Below are 19,427 nucleotides of genomic sequence, written 5' to 3'. Positions count from 1 at the left end.
AAATTACACATCGTACGTGTGACATATCGACTTGAAAAATCTAATATTGTCAAGAGATAAAATGGTAGAACATCGACCTGAAAAAATATAACGTCAAGCGATAAAACGGTAGAACTTACAATCAAGCGATTATTTCAAAGTTTCAAAAATTTATATTTAATCTCATTTTACGTAACCAATATTGATAGTTGAAATATCTAATGTAATGTTGCAACTAATGCAATAATATTTGTAATGTAAAAACAGTAATAAAACGGTAATATAAAAAAATATTAAAACGAAAGTCAAAATATATTTTTAAAAAGTATATATTTATAAACATCATAAATATATTGTAACAAACACGGGTTGACCCTTTAATGTCATTCTCATCTTATTCTTACAGTATATATTCATTATGAGTGAAATTAAAGTACAAGTAGATGAAGGAAAATTGGTCGGAGTCGTCGTAGATGGCTACAACGTTCGTTATTTTGCCTTTCGCGGAATACCATATGCCAAACCTCCAGTAGGCGAACTTAGATTTAAGGTAATAAATTACTTAGTGAGTTAATTAGTGCCTTATCGTTATACAAGCATGCAATATAATTAACAATAATATGATGATAAACTTCAGCTGATCTGCCTTAAAATTAGAATTAATTAGATTTAATTAGATCGAAAGAGAGAGAGAGAAAGTCTCAATTTTTTTCAAATGTTGACGAATTAATTATGCGCGCAATAAGAAAAAAACTTATAATCTTTAAAATATATATTTTTTTAAAACTAAATACATCCCGTTAAATATTCATTCATATATATATATATTAGGTGTTGAACTTAATTCCTGCCGCTCGCTTAATTTAAAAACAATGTTCCAAACTTTTAAAAAATCTAAAAAAAAATTTTTTTTATGTAATATGCTAAAAAGCGTGTCAAACTTTTTAGCATATTACATTACAAAAATTTTTTTTTAGATTTTTTAAAGGTGTGGAACATTGTTTTAAATTAAGCGAGCGGCAGGAATTAAGTTCAACACCTAATATATGGTATATATATATATATAAATTTTGCATATTTAGGATCCAGTACCAGCGGAACCATGGTTTGGTGAAAGAGACGCGTCAAAGTACGGAAACATAGCTGTTCAAGTAGAGCTTGTCACACACAAAGTTATAGGAAATGAAGATTGCCTTTATTTAAATGTGTATACTACAAAAATCGAATCCTCGAAAAAGCGTCCGGTAATGGTATGGATATACGGTGGTGGGTTTATTATAGGTTCTGGTGATGCAGCTTGGTATGGTCCCGATTATATCGTGGAAAAAGACGTAGTATTGGTTACTCTGAATTATAGATTAGGCGTTTTAGGTATGTCATTTATTATTTTGGTGTGTATTTGTATGTTACTCGCATTTATAGTCTCTTATCTAATTTTCCTCAGAGGATATGAACATACATTAGATTTATAGTTTTAATATTGCAAATAATCTATTAGCGTTTTACGTTACCGAATTACTATTAAATATTAATATAGAAAGTAAAAATAAAAAGTAAAAATAAATATATTTATCAATTATCGAGAATATTAAATAAAAGTAAATATTCTTTTTTATGTATTATGGCAAATATTTATAAAATCGAAGTAAATGCTTTAAAAAGTAAAAGATTATTTACGAATCATAAAAAAGAATATAGAATTATACTTAATTTATTAATTCGAAAACAAATATTTTTCTTATTTATTTTTGTATCATTTATTTTTAGCCATAATGTATCAATATTATAAAAGCAAAAATTAATATGATTTCAGGTTTTCTAAACCTTAATAATAAAGTGGCAGCAGGTAATCAAGGTCTAAAAGATGTAATCTTAGCGTTAAAATGGGTCCAAAAAAATATATTAAAATTCGGTGGAGATCCAGGAAATATCACTATTTTTGGAGAAAGTGCTGGTGGAGCCATTGCACATTGTCTAGCTCTGTCTCCATTAACTAAGGGTATAGTCTACAAATTTCTCAATACACAATCCTTGTATCTTATTCTATTTTAAATATATTAATAAACTTTTGTACTTGATTTAACAGAAACAGTTGAATAAAATAATAATTATTTTATTAAGTTTCTATTTTATTAATAAATAACATTTTAAAAAATTTTATTTCTTTGTGTGTGTGTGTGTGTGTGTGTTTGTGATGTTTAAAAAGTCATTTTTACGTTTGTTACAAAGAGACAAAACAAAATGTAAAAATTTTTTAATTTATAAAAAATAAGGTAAATGAATTTCTTTAATATTATGTATTAAAGAATTTATCACACAATAAGTGTCGATAATGGATAAATTAAAAATTTGATGAATTCTCTAACATTGTGTGTATGATGCCGATGAAAGGAAAGAAAGCAAGATGTTACGACAATGAATTTATTGAAAGAGTTTCATTACAATTGTGCCTTACAGGTTTATTCCATAAAGTGATCGCACAAAGTGGCGTTGCTTCAAATCCTTGGGCCTTCCATGAATGGACGGATCATGGTTTTCGGCTTGCCAAAAAACTTGGAAAAGCAACATCAGATCCGAAAGTCGCATACGAGTTTCTAAAAACTATTGATGCGAAAATACTTACGGAAAATTCACAATGGCCAATTTGCACAGAAGCAGTAAGTATTTCAATATTTTATTAAAATGTGGATTACATTTCTATATATAAGCTTGATTCTCACTGTGCAAAGACTAAAATATTTAAATATACATAAAATATTTTCACATTTTTAATATCATCAGGAGAGATTGAGTTTTACCTTTTGCTTCACACCTAGTCTGGACACCAAATCACCGAATCCAGTTTTTCCTAAACATCTAAAGGAATATGTAAGCCACGGGGTTCAAGTGCCCTTTCTTTTAGGATTTACTCGTAACGAAGGGATATTTATGTTACGTAGCGACTTTTTTGGAGGTAATGTACAATTACATGCTATTGTTCTCATTAGAAATGTCTTTAATTGATTTGCCTTTTGTTTTTTCGCACAAGTTTTCATACAGAGAGAGAGAGAGTATGTGTAAATCTAATAAGAATATTACAATAATTCATATTTAACAAATATGCTGTCAACATTTAAAGAGAGTTTCACAATATTTTCTTATAATATTAAAAAATAAATTCTATTTTATTATAACTTTTGAATATACATAAGAATTATTAAATATAGTTACAATTATGTAAATCCTAAGACAAACTTATACTCTTTTAAAATAACATTTTTATTAAGTTTTACCATTAGTTTTGTATGTTTGCTGACGTCTAACTACTAAATAAAATATTCAAATACAAAGTTTAATATTATTATGGTTTTATATTATGCGTTATTTTAGAGATAAATGCTTTTCACAAACATTATGAAGTTCATTATTTCTTAATAAAAGTACTCCTAAAATATTACTTGTTTGATATGCAATACCCCAAAATAATCAGTACAATCACGCTCTTACATTATTTCAGATATAAGCAAGGAAGATTTGGGACAAGTAAATGCTGATTTTAAAAAAGCAATATTATCAAACGTATTATCCGAATTACCTAAAATAGGAATTACAGTTGAGGAATTAAGATCTTTATATTTTGGAAAAAGAAAAATATCAGAGGAAACTTTGATAAATTATGCGTATTTCTTAGGAGATGAATTTTTGATACGCGATATAATGAATGTATGTGAATTGCAAAAGTCTTCTGGTGGTTATAAATCAACGTATTTATATCATTTCGATTATGAGAGCGAAACTTCTCTTATGAAAAAAGTACAACGTTTCGGACTTCCAGGTATAATATAATTGCTAATTAATATAAATATATTTTTATTCAGCGATGCTTCTGGATTTTTATGTCCAATTATTACGTTCAACGTGTGTTTGATTTGTAATATTGCACATAAAACAATATGTTATTTAACAAAAACGTCAATGTAATTTAGAAATTTAGACTAAAAATTTTTTTAATGTAAAAATTTAAAGCCAATATAATGAGTCTGTAATTCTAGAACTATTTTCTAATATAAAAATATTTTGCAGGAGTATCCCACGGAGAGGATTTATTTTTCTTATTTTGCCCAGAAGTAGCGAAAGCAATGAACTTGTCGCTACCCAAACCTGGTACGAATGACTATACGATGATAAATTACCTTACGCAAATGTGGACGGATTTTGCTAAAACGGGGTACAAGAATTTTTTCTTTGTTTTGTAGAAAACATTTTCAGACATATATTAATAATTAATTCAAATCGATTTTCAGAAGTCCCACGCCTACTACAAATTCATGGTTACCATTAACCGGTCCACAAAATGAAGACTACAATTACCTAAATATCGATATAAATCTACAAATGAAAACCTTTCGTAAAGGAAAGGAACGCTGGAATTGGGAAAGTCATAAAAAAACGTTCTAAGGTTCTATTTGCTAAAATCTTTTCTGTTAAAATTTAATTTGTCTTTTAGTATCAACTTTTGATCTTTATTGAAAAAACGACTATATTTAAGCTGGAATTACACGATGTTCGATTTCTTGAATGGTAAGTATACATGCACATGTATACTTATTCTTAGGGTCAATCATGTAACCTTTCTAGGACAGAAAGATGAAAAGTGAACATTTTTTGTATATGTCATACATACATACATATATAAAAATTTTCACGTTTTCATTCTAGAGAAAAAGTTACATTATCGACATTTTGATGCGTGCTAGAATACGTTCAATGTTCATTGAGCGCGGCATGCTGATATGCATAATTTCTATATTTATAATGCATTATTTCATAACTTGTTTCCTTGCATGCATGAATAAAAAAATTAAGGGGATCTTAAAGGTAATTAATCATAGTGTAAGTAGGATTTGCACACAGATGATTTATGCGTCATCGACACATTATTATACGCACTGTTACATCAATATCTCACGCACACATACACATAAATTTTCGTAAAACAATAACATTTTAATTAGATGTCTAAGTCCATTTCCAAGAATTCTATGGTATTGTTTTGTCCAAACTATTAGTCTGTGGACTATTTCGTAAGTACAGATTGCACAACATTTATATGAAGGAAATGTTGTCATAATGTAGATTAAAAAATGATAAATTTCAATTAAAAAATTTTTTTTATGTTCTCGGCACTCCACCTCACAGACACATAAATGCGTATACTTTAATCCTGGAAAGGGATTTTCGAATCTATAAAAGAAAAAAAAAAGTAATTGTTATACAAAAATTATACGATGGTCAGATGATTGACAGCTTATTTGCGGAGGGATCATGTTTAATTAATGTTTCCGATCATTTTCAAGTTATTTTAACGTTATCGTAACTTGTTTTGCTTGGATTATTCACTAAAGACTTCCTCCGTCGTCTTCTCCCCGTCCACGGCGCCGGAAAAGTCCAGAGAACACTTGCCATATATTTCCCGGACAATAGTAAGTCTATATAATCTCACATCAATGTTCGGAGTTTGACGTTCCTCATCGATCTGCATTACGCAGTATAGTCTTTCAAGTCTTCAGAAATATTAGTTAATCCTTTTCAAGTATGTATATCACACATTAATAAATGTAATGACTTGTTAATATTTCTTGTATATTTACTTCTAAAAAAAAGCATATTAAGTCAATACTCTATAAAAATATTGTTGCTTCTTTTCCGCGATGTCGACTATTTCGCTGCGCTAACTTAAAAATGACTACAACTTCTGTTTCATTAAGATGTAAATGTTCACATCATATCTATCCATATAACGATTTATGAAATAAAAATTTATTAATATACTAATATTTGAAAATCTATTAATATTAAAGTTTACACACTTATTCATCATGAATATTTTAAATAAAAATATAAATCTTAACAGCCAGCACATTTATATTGTATCTTATTGTCTATTATACTATTATAAAAATTTTCTATACGAAGATAAAATATATTATAGATAAAAAATTATGAATAAATATTATATGATAAACCGACATTTATGCATGCTACATTTATTTTACTGAAAATCACTATAACGTTATTTAAACGATATAAGTACTCTAAATGTTATTAGTTTAATAACGTTAATTTTGATTGATTGAGAGAGAGAGAGAGAGAGAGAGAGAGAGAGAGAAGTGATATAAATATTAACCAAAATTTTTTATTAAAAGTGCAAACAGTCACAAAGTTTATTATTTCAATGATTTTTGCCTTGTCCAAAAAAATATAAATGTAAGAAATATAAAAAATTAAATTTTTGTATCTCTAAAACACAGACTCCATAAAATAAAAAAAGTATTTTATACCGCAAAAACGTTATTTATATTAAAAATATATTGAAAAATCCAATCGTTATATATCATATGCATATATATATGTACTTTTATTCACATATTTATTCTATAAAAATTATGTTAATAAGATAAGCATATTATATACATGGATATTATTATTAGATAGATTATTAACAAGATAAGAATATTAGATAGTTCTATCATGAGACTAATTAGATAATGCTGTCTTCTGATTAAAGAAAGAAAAGCGTAAGGTGTATAACACAGCAAGAAGAGAAGGAAAATTATTTTCAAATAATACCGTTTCTTTCGCTAAATATGTCTAAATATTTATATACTCAAACGAAAATATATAAGGACAATACATGTTTGAAAATCGCGTCAGTCCTCTTTAGAGAATTGAGATGAGCATGTCATTTCTTAGTGTTTTGTGAGAAAAATCAATTAGTAAAAATTGTATTACAAAACTACTCAAATGCAGAGATAAATATAAGGTTTTTTCACAATTTTTTTTCGTAATGTCTTCGATAGATTTAGTGACAACAGTAGGACGCAACAAAATGCTGCTGCAATTGGCGATCTCGGCGTGAGTATGAAAACACGTATTTCAAGATAAAGCCTGTTACACAATCATATTTTACTGAATTATATGGCATGAAGATTATATCGCTATACTGAGGACGCGATTAACATATTTTATCCAGTTCAAAGAATAACATATTGATTAATAGTTTTCGATGCTATTAATAAAGAATAAAAAACAACAGCGAAGCTCTGTTTATGTAATATACTTATCTTGTACAATAATCTATCCAATAATTAAGATAACGAGGATATTTGTAACCTCTCACTTGTTAACGACTTTTCTTTAAATTTTTTAAGTCATAGTGTAATACAATGCGCGATTAACGCGTTTCTTTAAAATAAAATTGCGCATTGTATTACACTATGACTGAAAACTAAAGTAACATTAGAGATAAAATAGTAGAATTTACAGTGGCGACTGTTTCATAGTTTCAAAAATTTTGCTTTACATAATCGATATTATTAGTTGAAGTCTGCTGTGTTATAAATAATACAATAATATATGTACATGTAATATAAAAATGGAAATTCAAATCAATATGTCAATACATATTATATTTAAATCAAATATACACATAACATAAGGCAAACGTCCAGTGACACTGGACATGTATGTCAGATACTTACACAAAATTTATTATTATTAATTTCAAATGTTTTTCTGTTACAATATATATTATATTTTAATTGTATTCAAAAATTATTTTAAAAAGCATTTGAGATTAGTAATCATATAAATAAATAAAGTTTTCAAATGAATAAAACAAAGAGCATGTGCCACAACGCAAGTTCTTGATAACGAGGTAATTTTTTTTTCCTTGTTTTAAATAACGATCCTGTTGTTATATGAACAATAATAATTATAAACATTTCGGTCTCGATCAGACCTTCTCCGGTACATAAAAACATCAAATATAAATTTCGGAAAACTGTTTACAAATTATGTCGCAAAATCAAAACATTAAAAATCGGTTAATCGCAAAGACTTATTTTTAAATTAAAAATAAGTAAAAAAGATGATAACACAAAACGTTCGTTAATAATAAAATTTTGTTTATAATTCGTTAGTGAATTTGGCGAGTTCTTATTTCTTATTAGTGCTTGAAACTTCAAACGTGTTATTTTTTTCATTTGATAGAACTGTAATCCTTAGATTGAGAGAGACACAAAATTTTCAGATTCTATTACATTAAAGTAAAATTTTGTACAAATGTCCAAACATAGGTACATCTTCGGTCATTGGAACGTTTACCTTATACAAATATTATAACAAAGATTAGTTGATTTTTTTAATATTGTTCTCATACTTATTTTTTCAGTATACTTATTATGAGTATTGAATGTACAAGTACAAATGAATTAAAAGTACAAGTAAATGAAGGAAAATTGATCGGTGTGGTTGTAGATGGTTATGATGTTCGTTACCTTGCTTTTCGTGGAATACCATATGCCAAACCTCCGGTTGGCGAACTCAGATTTAAAGTAAGTATTAGTGCAATATAATTAATTTTTCACTAATAATAGAAAGACAAACTTTAGCTGATTTTCTTTAAAATTAAAATGAGAAAGAAAAAAGAATCTGATTTTTTTTAAAACGTTGACGAATTAATTATGATAGGATAAACTCTACACGATTTAAATACATATTTCTTTTAAAAGTAAATGTCGTGTTAAATATAGAATGAGTTATTAAAAATGTGTTAAAATTTTTGTGAGAGTATTTTCGATAAAAAGGAAGAATAAATGTTCTGTAATGAATATTAGTTAATAGCAAATACTTCATTAGCGAAATATATATTATACTATACATAATATTACAAATTTATGATCATATTTTTTACATATTTTATATATCTAGGATCCGGTACCACCAGAACCATGGTCCGGTTATAGAGATGCATCGAAGTATGGAAACACGGCGGTTCAAATGGATTTAAGACAGATAATTACGGGAGATGAAGATTGCCTCTATTTAAATGTGTATACCATGAAAATCGAACTCTCAAAAAAGCGTCCGGTAATGGTATGGATACACGGCGGTGCCTATGCTACAGGTTCTGGTGATGCTACTATTTATGGTCCCGATTACATCGTGCAGAAAGATGTAATATTGGTTACTCTGAATTATAGATTAGGCGTTATGGGTACGTCATCCATTATTTTAAAGTGTGTTTCTTGAATGTTACTCGTGTTGGTAGGTTTTTCTTAAAAACATACATTTAGACTTACAGTTTTTTTACTTATATATGGGCCATTAGTATGTTATGCTATTACAGTCTACCATCAGATGCTAATAATAAAAATAGTTAAACTGAATACACTACTAAAAATATTATTGAAAATATTAAATAATAGAATATATTACAAGCAGTTAGAAAGTGGAATCGATCCCAGCCCAAGAAATTTTATGAACAGGGCATATCCGTCTTCTGATTTTATAATAGAAGAAGTGCTCTGCTAATAATATTATTAACATTAGTTGATTTCAATGTTTGAATTTCCCATCTGCTACGTTTCATTTAACTGCTACTAGTATTTTTTTATTATTATTATGGCAAAGTTGTTAAAGTCGAAATAAATGCTTCTAAAAGCAAAAGATTATTTATAGAGAAAACTAGAGAGAGAACAGAGAAAACTATTATAATTAATCTATTAATCCTAAAACCAACGCTTTCCTTTCTGTTTGTTTTTTTATAACCTATTTTTAGATTGAATGTGTCAGCCTTATAAGAAAAAGAGTTTATACGATTTTTAGGTTTTTTGAACCTCAACGATGAAGTAGCAGCAGGTAATCAAGGTCTGAAAGATGTGGTCTTAGCATTAAAATGGGTTCAAAACAATATATTACAATTCGGTGGAGATCCAGGAAAAGTTACTATCTTTGGAGGAAGCGCTGGCGGAGCCATCGTACATTGTCTAGCTCTGTCTCCATTAGCTAAAGGTACGGTCTAGAATCTTCTCATTACAATAACTTCATGCCTTATCTTGTTTTAATAAAACAAGACTATATTAATAAAACAACGACTATATGCCTTGCAGGTTTATTCCACAAAGTGATTTCACAAAGTGGCGTCATTTCAAATCCTTGGGCCTTCAATGAATGGACGGACGTAGGTTTTCGGCTTGTCAAAAAGCTCGGAAAGGAAACATCAGATCCAAAAGTCGCATACGAATTTTTAAAAACGATAGATGCAGAAACACTTACGAGAAATTCACAACGATCAATTTTCACAGAAACAGTAAGTATCTCAATATTGTATAATATTATAATATAGATTATACTATAATAGAGTTTGATTAGTTACATGTGATATAGAGAATAAAGTTTTGGTATATATGAATAAAATATTTAATTCGATTTATATTATCAGGAGAGATTGAGTTTTACCATGTCCCTCTTCACACCTACTCTGGATACTAAGTCACCGAATCCATTTTTTCCTGAACATCCAAGGGAATATATAAGCCGTGGAATTAAAATGCCCTTTATTTTAGGATTTAATCGTAATGAAGGAATATTTCTTTTAAAAGGCATTGTTTTCGGAGGTAGTATAAAAGTACTATATTTTGTCGCTTGCACTAAACATGTCTTTGCTTTATTTCTATTTCTGTTACACTAGGTGTGTCTTTTATACAGTGTGATCTGTTAAAAATATTATAATTTTGATATCCACATCTAACAAATACGCTACATTTAAAAAGAATTTTATAATAATAATTAGAAATATAAAATAATGTTGAAATCGATGGCAAACTAATTAAAATATTCAACGTGTATATTACTTATTTGTATTTAGCGGTAACATATTACATTTCTTAATTAGTATGTTTTTATAACAAAAATGTTAAGTTTAACGTGGCATTTTTGAGATATATTTTTTTATTAATTTCAAAAAGACAATTATTTCTTAGCGAAAGTGTCCCTGAAATATTATTCGTTTAGTTTTAGTATATACAATACCCTAAAGTAATCATTTTTTATTAAGTATAATCATTTTTTAAAATTATTTCAGATATAAACCATAAAGACCTGGAAAAAGTAAATTCTGATTTTAAAAAAGCAATATTATCAAATACATTATCCAGATTATCTAAAATGGGAATTACTGTCGAGGAATTAAGAACCTTATATTTTAAAGGAAAAGCAATATCAGAGGAAACTTTGACAAATTTTGCGGATTTCTTAGGAGATCAATTTTTCGTACGTGATATAATGAAAGTATGTGAAACGCAAAAGTCTTCTGGTGGTTACAACTCTACATATTTATATCATTTGGATTATAACAGCAAAAGTATTATGAAAACAATGTTAAACATCGAAGTTGATGAAGGTATAATCACGCTAATTAATCAATGAAATCACACACGGAGAGAATTTTTTCTTAGAATTTACCCTGAAAATATGACAGTCGTGGGACAACATTGTATTTTGAAGAATTTTATCATAAATCCCTCTCATTCATTAATAAAACTACAATAAAGTTTAAAATAAGTTTGATCAATTTTACTGAAGTGCATGGTAAAAATCTTCGAAATACAATGTTGTCCCACGACTGTCATATATTTTCAGGGTAAATTTTAAAAGAAAATTCTCTCCGTGCATGAAACCATATAAAATATCTTACATATAAAACAATACAAATACACTTTTACTATATTTTAATGATGTTTCTGAATTTTTATATCAAATTGTGCGTAAACCTACGACAAAATTAATAGATATACAGAAATGTAAAAAAATTTAGAATGAAGAAAAAATATTTTAAAACGGAATTAATAAATCTGCAATTTTAAGAATAAATTATTAATAGTATAACAATGTTTTGCAGGAGTATGCCATGGAGAGGATTTAGGTTTCCTATTTTATCCAGAGATTGCAAAAATGTTTAACTTATCACTACCTGAACCTGGTTCAGAGAATTACAGAATAGTAAATTACTTCACGCAAATGTGGACGGATTTTGCTAAAACAGGGTACAAAGAATTTTTTCTTTATTTTATATAAAACCTTCAGGCATATGTTAATAATTAATTTAAACCAATTTTTAGAAATCCAACGCCTACTAAAAATTTATGGTTACCAATATCCGGTCCAAAAAACGAAGATTTTAATTATTTAAATATTGATTTAAGTCCGCAAATGAAAACTTTCCGTAAAAGAAAGGCACGCTGGAATTGGGAAAATTGTAAAAATCTTTCTAACATTCTGTCTACTTAAATTTTATTTTAAAATTTCTTTCGTATGTAAATAATGAAATTATAAACGAAAGAAGTAATTATATTTATTTTAGTGTCTCATTACAAATAATAAGCTTATATATTTTTGATGAAATATATAATAAAATTTATTATATATGGATTTGTATTATTAAAAATGTCAAAATGTTATTATAATTTTCCAGTTATAATATCTACTATTAAGAACGAAATATATGTAAATATAATATTTTTTAAATGTAAATAAATGTAATATATTCTTAATTAAAAAAAGAGGAAAAAGTTTTATTAAATTATTAAAAATTCTAGAATATAATTCATAACCTAACTTAAATTTTATTTTTATGTTCACAGTCGTGATTATTTTAAAGTTTATTGATAATTTTAATTTAAGCTATTTAGATTGTATTTTTTAATTATATATGTGAGCTTTTTATAAGTAGTAAAGAAAAATTAAATATTAGAGGATTAAGATATTTTTTAAATAAAACAAGCAATCATATTTCCGATAATTCAAAGCAACAAATAGATTAAGGTACTGGGAATCAACGGTACACAATACGCAAATTATTTATAAAAATATTTCTTAATACCTGAAAAATGACATAAAAAAATCAACAATAAGAAAGGAATCCAAAAATCTCAAACTACGATCGTTTTTTATTTTAAATTTAAATTGTGGTAACTACTGAAAACGCTTACTACAATGTTATTAATGTAATCGAAAGGCGGAACTAAAATGATATAATCTACATAGCAATAATAAAACGATAAGTCTAAACTATTTAACGCTTTTTTCTCCATAAGTCAGGTTAGCAGTAGTGATTTAATATATGAATTATGCTAGTGGATAAATAAAATATTTACGGATAATACAATGACTTGAAATGGGATATTAATTTTGTGGATTTTGGGTAAAATGGAAAGAAAAATAAGATTGTTTGAATATATTATAATAATCTTCCTAATACCAGTTTTTCACTATTATATTGACTTTTTCTCAATAGTTTATTGTTATATTTAAGATCATCTTAATATGGATTAAGGGGTTACGTCTAATCGAAAAAAAATGAATTTCCATAAATTTTTTTGGAAAGGTATATGTATAGTTTTGTATAAAGTTTTTGTATTTAAAAGCTTTTCTTGACAAAAAGAATCTTTATATTTTTTAATGCAAAAATATTAATTTACTGGAATCCGAATTATCCGACGTTATTCGACTTTCGAGTTATTCATCATGAGAGCTCTAGTGTCTGATTTAATTATTGAACTTTATATTCAAACTTTATCATATTTTCTTGTCGAAATAACATTCTTTAATAACCTTGAATATTATTTGCTGATCGTGAGTGATATACATTATTTAAATATCAACTCTCGCATTATTGTCTAATAATGTATAAATATTTATTTTTTCAAACACATTACAAATAATAATACAACAAAAGATGAAAAAACAAAGGGTACTGAATGAGAAATTAAATTTTAACTGATAAGATTTTAGCAAATAGAGCGTTAGAATGTTCCTTTATGACTTTCCCAATTCCAGCGTTCCTTTCCTTTACGAAAAATTTTCATTTCTGGATTTAAATTAATATTTAGATAATTATAGTCTTCGTTTTGTGGACTAGTTAATGGTAACCATAAATTTGTAGCAGGGGTTGGATTTCTAAAAATCAAATTTGAATTAATTATATTAATATATAATAATACATATCTATAGAATTCCTGTAAAATAAGGAAAAAGATGCTTATACCCTGTTTTAGCAAAATCTGTCCACATTTGCGTAAGATAATTTATTATTTTATAATCTTTTGAACCAGGTTTGGGTAAGGATAAGTTCAACGTTTTTGCAGCTTGTGGGCAAAATAGAAAAAATAGTTCTTCTCCATGACACACTCCTGCAAAATATTGAATTAAAACATACATTAATAAATTATTCTTAAAACAGCATTCTCCTTTTCATTTGAAATTGATATATTTTAGTTTTGAAACTTTTTAAATTTCTAAATATTAATTTTTTTATGAAAGATATTTGTATCATTACTTTATGCGTAATTTTTAAATGCAAATTAAATAGACTTAAACGTACGATTTGGCGTAAAGATTTAGAAGCATCACTTGATGGTAAAAATACATTTATATTTTGTTAAATAAGAAATTTTATCTAATTGTGTATTAATTAATTAACGATTTTTATACCTGGAAGTGTGACACTTTGCAATTTTTTCGAAAGAAAACTTTCACTCTCATAATCGAAATGATATATATATGTGGATTTGTAACCACCAGAAGACTTTTGCAATTCATATACATTTATTATGTCGCGTGCCAAAAATTCGTCTCCTAAGAAATACGCATAATTTGTCAAAGTTTCCTCTGATATTTCTCTTTTTCCGAAATATAAAGATCTTAATTCCTCAACTGTAATTCCTATTTCAGGTAACTTAGATAATACATTTGATAATATTGCTTTTTTAAAATCAGTATTTACTTTTCCTAGATTTTCTTTGCTTATGTCTGAAACAATTTTAAAAGTGTAATTATAGATTTTCAGTATTTAGTGAATAACGGAACGCAGCTAAAATATAATATATACCAGTATATATTACCTCCAAAAAAAAAGCTGCGTAAAAAAAATGTTCCTTCTTCACGATTAAATCCTAAAAGGAAGGGCACGTGAATCCCGCGGTTTACATATTCCTTTGGATGTTCAGGGAAAAATGGATTCGGTGAATTGCTGTCCAGAGTAGGTGTGAAGCATAGGCTAAAACTCAATCTCTCCTGATGTTACAAATGTGAAAATATTTTATTCATGTATCAAAATATTTTAGTGTTTACACATATAACGAATTAAGCTATATATAATATAAAAATATAATTCATATTATAATAAAATATTAAAATATTTACTTCTTCTGTGCGTAGTGGCCATTGTGCATTTTTTATAAGTATTTTCGCATCAATTGTTTTTAGGAACTCGTATGCAACTTTCGGGTCTGACGTTGTCTTTCCGAGTTTTTCGGCAAGACGAAAACCATGATCCGTACATTCATTGAAAGCCCAAGGATTTAAAACAACGCCACTTTGTGAAATAACTTTGTGAAACAAACCTGCAAAATATAAGTAGTGATTGAATTCTTCTAGTACATTCATTATCGTAAAATTTTGTTTTCCTTTCTTTCAAGTGTATAGTGCGTAATTTTAGAATATATAGATTTTCAAATTATCCATCTCTTGATTAATTTTTTATCGATAATTCCTTAAATATCATTTTAAAAAATTAAAAACTTTTATTTTTTATAAATTTTTAAATATTGGGTATTGACACTGTACGTATATATCTCTTTGTAATTTAAGTAAAAATGAGTTGTTACGTATATACAAAATATGCACACATATACACACACATATAACAAAAAAGATTTTAATAATATTTATTTATGAAAAGATGGAAGATTAATAAAACAATAATTTCGTTCAATTTTTCTTTTATTCAACTATTTCTGAGTGCATAGTGTTTGAATTTATGAAAAATTTAAGTTTAAGTTGATCAATAAATCCAGATTAAAATATAGGAGATTTAATATTAAAAAGTTTATAAATTGTAGATACCTTTAGCTAATGGTGACAGAGCTAGACAATGTGTAATAGCTGCACCAGCACTTTGGCCAAAGATAGTGACATTTTCTGGATTTCCTCCAAATTGTAATATATTGTTTTGGACCCATTTTAATGCTAAGACCACATCTTTCAGACCTTGATTACCCGCTGCCACTTTATCATTGAGATTCAAAAAACCTAAAAATCGTATAAACTCTTCTTTTATATACTGGAAAGAGTCGGGTTGCATCAATTGGAATTCTGATTGAAAATAAAGAAATCAGAATTTTCTAATTGAATCTATTATAATTTTAGTTAAAATTTAGTTAAAATTTTAATTATCAAGATCAGAATCTTCTGGTTCGTTCATTTTTAACTAGAAATTTTTTTCAGTGTAAGGTTGATATATTCGAACTAAAATAAATGATCAAAAAACACAAGAAGGTATTTATTTCTCATAATTAATAAATTAAGTATAATTCTCTACTTTTTTCCTTTAAAGACATTTGAAAAAACTACGAACACGCGTAATATACAAGAAATACGCATCAAAATAATGGGTAACGTACCCAGAACGCTTAATCTATAATTCAGGGTAACCAATATTATGTCTTTTTGCACGATATAATCGGGACCATACCAGCCTGCATCACCAGAACCTACAAAAAAGCCACCGCCGTGTATCCATACCATTACTGGACGCTTTTCCAAGGATTCGATTTTCGTGGTGAATATATTTAAATAAAGGCAATCTTCATTGCCTATAACTTCGTGTGTGTTAACATCTACTTGAAGAGCCGTATTTTTGTACTTCGAGGCATCTCTTTCACCGAACCATGGTTTCGCTGGTACCGGATCCTATAAAATATGTAAGATATATATAAATTAATGTACATTTAACACAATATTTATACTTTTAAAAGAAATACGTAAAGACACTCAACAGACAATGTTTTTTAAATGTTTTTTTAAACGTTTATTTCTCATTAATTTTACATTTTTCACGAATCGTTTTCAAAATTCATTAATTTAACGTTTATTTATCGTTTATTAAACATTATTTTACATTATAATTTTTCATTTCAAATAAATGATTGAAAAAACATTGTTTAAACGTTTATTTAACGCTTATTAAATGTTTATTTAACATTAATTATTCATTTGAAATAATGGTTTAAAGAAACATTTATTTAATGTTTATTAAATATTTTTTAAACGTTTATATGACGTTTATTAAATGTTTGTTTTTTGTTATTTATTTATTTAAAACACGATTAAAAAAACATTTATTTAACATTTATCTGACTTTTATTATAAATATGTAAAAAATGTTATTATTTTCTAAAACTTAAATTAATATAAAACTGGTCGGAATAATAATCACGGAGGAGAAGTTAACACAATATAATTGCATTAAGGGTCGTATTCATAACCGTGGTTCAATTTGAGATCCGATTTGAGCTAAGTTTGAATCAGTCTTTCATTTGAAAAACGCGCTCAAATCACGATTTAATAAATCTGATTGGTTCAATCTTTAGTTCATAAATGCCTGAAATGAAGATCAATCGTGGATCGATCTACGACTATGAATACTGACCTAAGTCTACCATATATGGACAATAAGAATAAGATTATAAAACCATAAGGCGAGGAAATCGTAATATGAGATACCCAGAGTATTTATAATATGAAATAACCTACTCTCCCATGTCCTAGTGAAGATCGTTGCCAAAATATAAATGTTATTTTACATTGATAAAAAGAACAACCGGAATGAACATTGACTGCCTATTTTTGCGATACTTGGTTCCAACTACCTGAAGACAAGTCCTAGATACAATCGTATGGTCATTTTGCGCGCGCACTGGCTGTTTATTTGTATTTTAGAAACACGTTAAATAAAGTTTTTTAATTGCAATACTAATGTACTTTGCGTTTTATTATCGATTTTTCGGGGCATTTCATATTAGATGCACATTCTTTTGACTTTACGATTTGCTTACTTTTTACATTTCTTTAATTTAAAAAAAAATAGGATTTGAACTACATTTTACATAACATTATCTTAAAGCTTATTAAATTTCCTTCAAAATGACCTATTATTTTTTTTAATTTTGCCCATAGATTTCTAGCATTTACCCAAAATGAACTCGATATCTCATAATAGGGGCCTTTCCTCTATTTTAAATCTTGTAAAGTTTAATCTACTGTAATTAATTCGTCAACATTTGAAGAAAATTGAGACCCTCTCTTTCTAATTCTAATTTTGAAGAAAATTAGTTGAAGTTCATATTTCTATTGTTATTAAAGAGTTAATTACATTGTCGTTATATCGTATAACGAGATAAGATACTACGCTTACCTTAAATCTCAGTTCTCCAACCGGAGGTTTAGCATATGGTATTCCGCGAAAAGCAAGATAACGAACATTATATCCATTTACGACTACACCGACCAATTTTCCTTCGGTTACTTCTACTCTTATTTTACTCATGATGGATATGCTGAAAGAATAAAAAACGAGAACAATATTAAAAATCCCCTCACGTTTTTACATTATATATTTATAATATTATAATATTTATAAGTATATATATATTTGTTTTAAAAATATGTATTGATGTATCGGTTTGATAGTTTCTATTACATATATCAATGTATCAGAGTTACAACAGATATTTTAACTAATATCAATTATGTAAAATTAGATTACATAGATCTAGATAGTAACTTTTTAGTGTTAATACGATTCGCAGTGACAGTTTAAAATTAAAATTATTTTTAATTTTTGATCGACACACAGACGAAAGCGATGATATTCTTTAAATAAAGAATGAAACATACGGCCGCGTTTTTGATGCGATAGAGATACAATCTTCATACCGTACATAAATTCTACAGTATATAAATAATTGGCTCTATTTTATAGATTGCGTGTGCGCGTACTCAAAAGATTAACCACAGCAGCATTATTTGTTGCGCGTTTTACTTACTATTGTCCTGAGGTAGGAACATCTCATTATCTAACGTGTGTAAATGTAAATCTGTGAAATAACAAAAAAAAAATAATAAAATGGCCTTATCTACCTTTATACATATGTATAGTTTTGTGATACTGTCTTCGCATTGACCGATTTTTTTCATAAACCCATTAATAAATAACACCCACGATCGATTCTTCAAAAAATACTGGCTGAATTTTCAGTGTTGCCTTTATATATATAGTTGGTTGAAATTATAAATATGTAAATCAGGCCTGTGATATTTTAACTCCGGAGCCAAAGACTCAGTGAGAAATAACATTGGAATATCGGTTCGACATCGAATCACTTACCCAAGGCGCCAATATGAATCTACGCGAATCACATGCGAATAATATTTACGCATTTTACATTTTATATGTATACATAAACTATTTTTATATGTTCTATACTGCATTAATTTCTTCATACTATTGAAAAATTTAAAAATATTGACATTTATTCGAATTAAGTATATGTTTCTATTAATCTTGACATCGTCGGTCATCGGTGACCCCCATGGCATTCAACGTGTATATTATGCCCGTTTCATTGTTTCTCAACGTATTAATTTACACTTTGAAAAAAAAGATTGGTTGCTGCAACAATTTAGGTAGTAAAATATGGCATAGCATTTTTATATGGCTGCAGCAACCAATTTTTGATTGTAGCAGCAAATTTTTAGTTGGGTTAGCCTATCGAAATCATATACTG

The 19,427-nt window shown here is 27.4% G+C and overlaps 3 protein-coding genes across 5 annotated transcripts; 2 read left to right on the top strand and 1 right to left on the bottom strand.

Moving 5' to 3' along the window:
- The first annotated feature begins 397 nt into the window (after positions 1-397).
- Positions 398-4,624, top strand: LOC108764223 (juvenile hormone esterase). Its single transcript, XM_018512354.1, has 8 exons — positions 398-529; positions 1,062-1,350; positions 1,793-1,978; positions 2,437-2,636; positions 2,761-2,932; positions 3,476-3,793; positions 4,042-4,186; positions 4,263-4,624. The coding sequence occupies exons 1-8, from the start codon at positions 398-400 to the stop codon at positions 4,414-4,416; spliced, it is 1,596 nt and encodes a 531-aa protein (XP_018367856.1). The 3' UTR covers positions 4,417-4,624.
- A 568-nt stretch (positions 4,625-5,192) lies between these two features.
- On the top strand, positions 5,193-12,090 carry LOC108764222 (putative inactive carboxylesterase 4). Of its 3 annotated transcripts, none has more exons than XM_018512351.1 (10): positions 5,193-5,536; positions 6,819-6,873; positions 8,192-8,354; positions 8,731-9,016; positions 9,628-9,813; positions 9,912-10,111; positions 10,244-10,418; positions 10,886-11,203; positions 11,702-11,846; positions 11,922-12,090. In XM_018512351.1, exons 2-10 carry the CDS (start codon positions 6,848-6,850, stop codon positions 12,088-12,090), a joined length of 1,668 nt encoding a protein of 555 aa, XP_018367853.1. In that variant the 5' UTR covers positions 5,193-5,536; positions 6,819-6,847. The 3 variants fall into 3 exon arrangements, with proteins under 3 accessions (XP_018367853.1, XP_018367854.1, XP_018367855.1); XM_018512352.1 differs by having other exon boundaries at positions 5,193-5,551; XM_018512353.1 differs by lacking the exon at positions 11,922-12,090 and having other exon boundaries at positions 10,886-11,091; positions 11,702-11,811.
- A 1,471-nt stretch (positions 12,091-13,561) lies between these two features.
- LOC108764225 (esterase E4) lies at positions 13,562-18,646 on the bottom strand. The gene is made up of 9 exons (XM_018512355.1): positions 18,582-18,646; positions 18,056-18,197; positions 16,263-16,551; positions 15,706-15,891; positions 15,004-15,203; positions 14,703-14,874; positions 14,293-14,610; positions 13,847-13,991; positions 13,562-13,758 (listed from the first exon to the last, which is right to left on the bottom strand). Exons 2-9 carry the CDS (start codon positions 18,185-18,187, stop codon positions 13,605-13,607), a joined length of 1,596 nt encoding a protein of 531 aa, XP_018367857.1. The 5' UTR covers positions 18,188-18,197; positions 18,582-18,646; the 3' UTR covers positions 13,562-13,604.
- Between the last annotated feature and the right edge of the window lie 781 nt (positions 18,647-19,427).

This window comes from Trachymyrmex cornetzi, unplaced genomic scaffold (assembly GCF_001594075.2).
Source record: "Trachymyrmex cornetzi isolate Tcor2-1 unplaced genomic scaffold, Tcor1.1 scaffold40, whole genome shotgun sequence".
NCBI lineage: Eukaryota > Metazoa > Arthropoda > Insecta > Hymenoptera > Formicidae > Trachymyrmex > Trachymyrmex cornetzi.
Note: the sequence above shows the minus strand (reverse complement) of the source record. Positions and strands in the feature narration are given on the sequence as shown.

What these genes read in the sequence shown, in the direction of transcription:
- LOC108764223 (XM_018512354.1), top strand. Translation starts at nt 398, where the DNA reads ATGAGTGAAATTAAAGTACAAGTAGATGAAGGAAAATTGGTCGGAGTC. An exon ending in TAGGCGAACTTAGATTTAAG is followed by an intron (nt 530 to 1,061) that starts GTAATAAATTAC and finishes TTGCATATTTAG; the next exon opens with GATCCAGTACCAGCGGAACC. An exon ending in ACGGATTTTGCTAAAACGGG is followed by an intron (nt 4,187 to 4,262) that starts GTACAAGAATTT and finishes ATCGATTTTCAG; the next exon opens with AAGTCCCACGCCTACTACAA.
- LOC108764222 (XM_018512351.1), top strand. Translation starts at nt 6,848, where the DNA reads ATGCTGCTGCAATTGGCGATCTCGGC. An exon ending in CTGCAATTGGCGATCTCGGC is followed by an intron (nt 6,874 to 8,191) that starts GTGAGTATGAAA and finishes TTATTTTTTCAG; the next exon opens with TATACTTATTATGAGTATTG. An exon ending in GATCAATTTTCACAGAAACA is followed by an intron (nt 10,112 to 10,243) that starts GTAAGTATCTCA and finishes TTATATTATCAG; the next exon opens with GAGAGATTGAGTTTTACCAT.
- LOC108764225 (XM_018512355.1), bottom strand. Translation starts at nt 18,187, where the DNA reads ATGAGTAAAATAAGAGTAGAAGTAACCGAAGGAAAATTGGTCGGTGTA. An exon ending in TTATAGATTAAGCGTTCTGG is followed by an intron (nt 15,892 to 16,262) that starts GTACGTTACCCA and finishes TACGATTTTTAG; the next exon opens with GTTTTTTGAATCTCAATGAT. An exon ending in TCTGTCACCATTAGCTAAAG is followed by an intron (nt 15,204 to 15,705) that starts GTATCTACAATT and finishes TATATTTTGCAG; the next exon opens with GTTTGTTTCACAAAGTTATT.